Source organism: Mus musculus, chromosome 2 (assembly GCF_000001635.26).
Source record: "Mus musculus strain C57BL/6J chromosome 2, GRCm38.p6 C57BL/6J".
Taxonomy (NCBI): Eukaryota; Metazoa; Chordata; class Mammalia; order Rodentia; family Muridae; genus Mus; species Mus musculus.
Window position 1 is genome coordinate 25,841,904 of NC_000068.7, and position 5,345 is coordinate 25,847,248.

The following is a 5,345-nucleotide window of genomic DNA, read 5'->3' on the forward strand; positions in this document are numbered from 1 at the left end:
ACATGCATGCCTGCATACACACAGACACACTGCATACATACCTATATGGGTGCACAAACACACATACATGCCTGCCTGCCTGCCTTAGCATCCACAGTATGCACACACAGACGTGGTAGTCTTCTAGAAGACATGAATCCACGCAGTTGGAATTGATGGATAAGCTCAAACATCGGACAACCAAAGTGAGGCTACGCTTCCTGTGCTCAAGGAATCTGGTGTGAGTTTGGCACACTGGCAGCCAGGAATCTGGAGGCCACCCCCTCCTCTGAACAAGGTCTTCAGCCCTGTAAACCACAAGAGTTGGTGGTGGCGAGGACCTGGGGGATGGGGGTGGACAGCTCTGCTCAGCACCCACCTGGGACCACAGTGTCCAACACTCAGGCCCTCGTGGTCCACCATGTGCTTCTCTCAGCTCCTGGGGTGGTGTGATGATGTCAATGCTCACAATCCCACGCCACCTGCTCCTGAGCTGTCTGCAGTGACTCATGGGAATTAATGGAACATTCCACTGGATGTGGGGGCAGCCTGATGGGAGCTCTGATCACACATTCAAGGTTCTTGATTCAAGGATGAATCAGGCTGGGCTGCTCTGGCCCCAGAACAGGGACTGGGGTGGGGTGGGGTGGGGTGGGGGAAGTCCCAGGTACCCGGAGTGTCTCCAGATGTTGACAGCAGGACAAGCCCTCAGCTTGCCCAGGAGAACAGGAGAAAGACAAATACCAATCGTCAGTCTGCCCATGGCAGCCCAGTGTGGAGGGGTGTGGGCTCGATGCAGAGTGTCCCCAAGAGCCCATGTGCAGCCAAGTACAGGGGTGACTGGCAGTAATAGGGGACCAGACCTTCCCTCAGGACATGCTGAACTGAGGGAGAGGACACTGGGGTCCCCAGAAAGGCTCCACCCAACTCAAACACCTGACCCCAGGAAGGAGGAGGAGGAAAGCACTGGGACAAGGCACAGAAGTAGGTTACTCAGGGATCCTACCAAGCTGAGGACCTCTGCTCAAAGACCCAGGCAGCTGCCTGTGCTCTGAATGGAGTTGGGGCAATGTGCCCAATGAATCGGATTAATTACTCAAAAGCCAGGGAAATTTTGTTTCTGCCAGAAAAACCACTTTCCTCTTTAATACAAACTCCACTCACAGCCCTGCCAGGCTCCCTCAAATTAGGCCTCAGCTGCAAACCAAGCCCAAAATACAACACCCAGGCACAGGACAGCTCCCCAGCAAACTAAACTCTGGGGGACTCAGCTATCAGGGGAAAAAGTCAGGGAAGATGCTGTCCGCTTCATCCTTCAGGGCCAGGCCAGGGCTGCCAAAATCCAAACCCCACAGCTCTCCAGGACCAGCCTGGAGCTCCTGGGAGCAAAGCTCAGGGTCTCCGATGAAGCTTGGCTCTGCCCCATCCACTGGGCTGCTCCTGGCAAGGGCTGGGCCTCCTCTGCCCTCCACCGACCCTGGAAGGAAAAGAAACATCAGTAAGGCAGACATGTACCTCAGACACTGGCCAAAGACTGGCCACAGCATGGTAGGGGTTCCCATGCTGCTAGCACAGTGTCCATTCTAGGTGCCTGTTGCCCCTCTGTGAGAGAATGTGAACCCCATTTCTCTCCTCCCAGGGAGGTAGGATGATGCCAAGTCTGGTGACCTACTCTCATGCCTCAGGAGATGCTGCTCTCCATGCCAGGACCACAGAGGTGTTCACTCAACACCGGATCCTAAAGATTGAGGAGACGCAGAACACCTGACTTGTCCTGGTGCCGACCTAGGAACTTTACTGAGAACACCCAGGACTCACACAGCCATTTGCACATATCATGTGCTCACGTCATTGCATATGGTCAGACGTTACCTCTGTCCCTGTCTGTCATCCTGAACATAGCTAGATGCGGGGAGATGATTTGGGGACCTTGGGTCAGAGAGCAAGCTGAGATCGGATACGGTCTCCTGGTCCTGGCTGGCTGGACACAGGCCCCAGAGCCAGGGCTGGTGTGGGGGAAAGGCAGCCTAGGCTCACTCACCCAACCACCAGTCAGGATTGGTGGTCATCAGAAAGGGTGCTCCATCCACCACATCGGACCCTGCCCCTGTGGTGTACCTGGAGATGAAAAGATCCCCAAGTCGCCACAAGTGCACCTAGACACTAGAAACCAACAGAAACACAGCCCCATCCTGCAAAGGTCCATCAGAGTCCACGGAGGCTGACTCCAACAGGACCAAGTGTAGAAATGGCAGCCGAAGGGCACAGGCCGTAGCCATTGGGCTCTGCTGAACAGAGATCTATGCTGGCTTCTCCAGCCACAGCCTCATCCCTCCCTTTGCCTCCCACATCCCAGCTGGTGTGTGCTCCCCAAACACAAAATTATTTCACCATCAGCCCAAACAAAAGACAATTAGGAGACAAAAATGTTTTAGGAACACATATCAGAAAGCCACATGGTGAGTCTGGCTTGGGCCAGCTGCCTGGGCCTCCTCTCAGTGTGGTGTAGAAGTCAGGACCAGAAGCTTCCAGAAGTGGAGAAAAGCACAGACTAGTGCTAGGCCATAGGCAGGCCAGTGACACACATACTCAGAAGCACCCACCTGGCATCAGGCACAGATGCCAAGACCAAGTTGGCCTCCTCAGCCAGCATGCCGGAAGATTCAGGGTCCCCGGCCAGGGATGCCACCTGGTGTGACCCACCAGGAACAATGTCACTTGCCTCGGGAGTGGCTGGCTGCCATGAGTGAGGGATCCAGGGTGGGAGCCCAGGACCCAAGCTGGAAGACTCTTAACAGGGAGAAGATAGGTTAGCCCACATGGCTTAGGCCAGCTACTGTCCTACAGTGTGTGCATATGAAAGCCAAAGGTACTTGACAACAGGTGACCACGCAGGGCAATGTCCAACTCTGTGTCAGGGCAGGTTCCTGGAAAAGTAGTCTCTAGGCCTTGGATTGCTCACATGGGCTCCAGTCAGGAGTCCCCTCAGCACTGCTCCTATGAGCTTGGTCAAGCTCCTTCCTCCCTCGGACCAGCTGACTATCCCCAGCCCCTGTGTATGCGGCTGCTTAGAACCCCTGCCGGCCAGCTGAGACTTGTAGACACGGCAAATATAAATGATGGGAGACATTAACATCCAAGAAGGGCAAACTGGCATGAGAAGCAGCCCACCTGGTGACTCACTGGTACCTCCTGACCAGGGCTTGGCACTGGAGAACAAGACCCCGTGCACTAGAAAACAGCTAGAAAAGCTGCAGGCCTCACAACTGCCCCGATTTCAGCAGAGGCAGAGGCGAGACAGTCAGCTGTTCTAGACTCTGGACATGGGGGAGGTAGCCCTTTCAGCCACAGCGATGGTCATTTCAGGGCCATAGGTTACCTGGCTCACTGAATGACAACGCGCTCTGGCGATGACCAGGGCAGGAGGAAGGTCTCTCCAGCAGCTCTGACTCTCTCTCAGTAGCCTGGCTCTGGTCTGTATCCAGCATCCCAAAGCATGGGGGATCCTGTACCCTGAAAAAGTATAAGACATTGAGGAGTTCAGAGCCCCAGAGAGCAGGAGAAGAACCAAGTAACCCTCCCCTATCTTCCCAGTGCCCCAAGTCTGCTGACAAGGGCACCCTGTGTAATGTTGTGTCACAGCAGGCTCTCAAGGGACCATCTAAAGGCATTTGAGCACAAGCAGTGATGTCACAGGTGTGTGACACTATTACACAGCTAATGCTACTGCTCAGAGCCCAGGGCGCAAAGATGGCCCCAGGGAGACTAACCGAGACACAGCAGATGGTTTGGCTATACCGGAGTCTGGCTTGCTGTCTGCAATCTGATTCGCCAGGGTTACCTGCAGAACATCACCCTGCCACATGTGCCACATCTCCTGGGGAGGCTGAGGAACCTGAAGGTTAAACACACACAAACTAGCCAGAAACTCAGGGTCACACAGGGAAAGACGTGTCTGGACTGAAGCTTCACTCCTCAAACACCCACCCCCAACCTCCCGCTCTTGGGTCAGGCTGTATCCACCCACGCACAAGTGTACATGGGACTGAGACTAGAGCAGTAGTCTTAGGCTCAAAGGGTAGACGTCTGAGTGTGAGTGCTCTTGGCCAGAAATGGACATATGGAGACCCTGAAACTCCCATACACTGGCATCACATACGGGCAACACTTGCCCCCTAAGGAGAATACCAACTGGTATGGTCTGAATGTATCATGAGGTGCAGAGTGGGCTGAAGGCTGGAGCCCAAGAAGACAAGTGGCATGGCACCCTTAAACAAGGATATCCCCTAGCAGACACCTGACAAGGCCCGCCTGCTTACGACTCACAGAGAGTTGCTCCCAGCTAGGGTCCATGCTGTGGGCAAGCTGGAGGAAGTACACAGACATCTCCAGGACAGATGCCATGTCCTCCCGTCGGCCATCAAACTGAGGCAGTAGAGCCCGCAAGTGCTCACAGCTCAACGAGATCCGCCTCCTGCTTCCAGACAAGGAAAACAAAAATCCTACCCTCACCAGATAGCAAAAGAACCCACCACTGAGCAGCCTCCAAGGCCTCCTGAGCAGCGGGTTCAGCCCTGTCCCATTGGAACCCAGGAGGCACGCCAGAACTCTGGGCTGACGGCACAGCCCAGCCCTGAAGCAGCAGCTCTGTTCTGGTATGTGAAAGGGTGAATCCAAGTCAAATTGTAGGAACAACCGGCCTACTCCACAAAGCTGAGCTTACTTTGGAATCTGGTTTTAATCCTGGTTGGTCCAGATGAATACAAGCTCATTAAACCACAGACCTAAACTCCTCCACCCCGTTGGCATACTGCCCACCCCGAGGTTGCCCGCACCTGCGTTCTCTCTCGCTGACCACGTTTCTCCGAAGACTGGGGCCCAAGTTTGCAGCAGCCACAGGAGCTGTGCAGAGAGCTGAGCTTTGTGATGAGGTCTGCAAGCTGTCCTGAGTCTCAGGCTGAGGAGTCTTGCTACAGAGAAAAGAGCCAAGACCACTTATGAACCTCACAAAAGGCACCAGTGCCCCACATGGAGAACTAGGGCATTTGGGGTAGATGTCTGGAAGAAGTGAAGGCCGGCCTGGGTCATCCAGGAATACCATCTGGCCAGCTCACGACCCCTCCCCCACCTCCTCCACGCCAAGATGGGAGCTCTGCCTGGCTGTGCCAGGTAAGGTGAAGATGTAAGTCACCCTTTGGCAAAGGTCTTGGAACCTGACCCTCTCAGAGCCCGTCAACCCAAATTTTACCTGCATCCCGTAATGCCAGAGACTCTGTAATCCTCATTGGCCCGCTCGTGGCCACCGGACGCCATTGGCACGAAGTTGGAGGGAAGCAACAAGCCGGAAGCCGCAGATAGCCCTTAGC

The 5,345-nt window shown here is 54.9% G+C and overlaps 1 protein-coding gene across 3 annotated transcripts; it reads right to left on the reverse strand.

The window, feature by feature from the left end:
• Positions 1-1,091: 1,091 nt before the first annotated feature.
• On the reverse strand, positions 1,092-5,345 carry Sohlh1 (spermatogenesis and oogenesis specific basic helix-loop-helix 1). 3 transcript variants are annotated; one of them, NM_001001714.1, is made up of 8 exons: positions 5,228-5,345; positions 4,815-4,949; positions 4,306-4,453; positions 3,750-3,874; positions 3,359-3,492; positions 2,583-2,769; positions 2,021-2,097; positions 1,092-1,456 (listed from the first exon to the last, which is right to left on the reverse strand). In NM_001001714.1, exons 1-8 carry the CDS (start codon positions 5,290-5,292, stop codon positions 1,254-1,256), a joined length of 1,074 nt encoding a protein of 357 aa, NP_001001714.1. In that variant the 5' UTR covers positions 5,293-5,345; the 3' UTR covers positions 1,092-1,253. The 3 variants fall into 3 exon arrangements, with proteins under 3 accessions (NP_001001714.1, XP_006497938.1, XP_006497939.1); XM_006497875.4 differs by lacking the exons at positions 4,306-4,453; positions 4,815-4,949; positions 5,228-5,345 and adding an exon at positions 4,512-4,736 and having other exon boundaries at positions 1,096-1,456; XM_006497876.3 differs by lacking the exons at positions 3,750-3,874; positions 4,306-4,453; positions 4,815-4,949; positions 5,228-5,345 and adding an exon at positions 3,600-3,704 and having other exon boundaries at positions 1,096-1,456.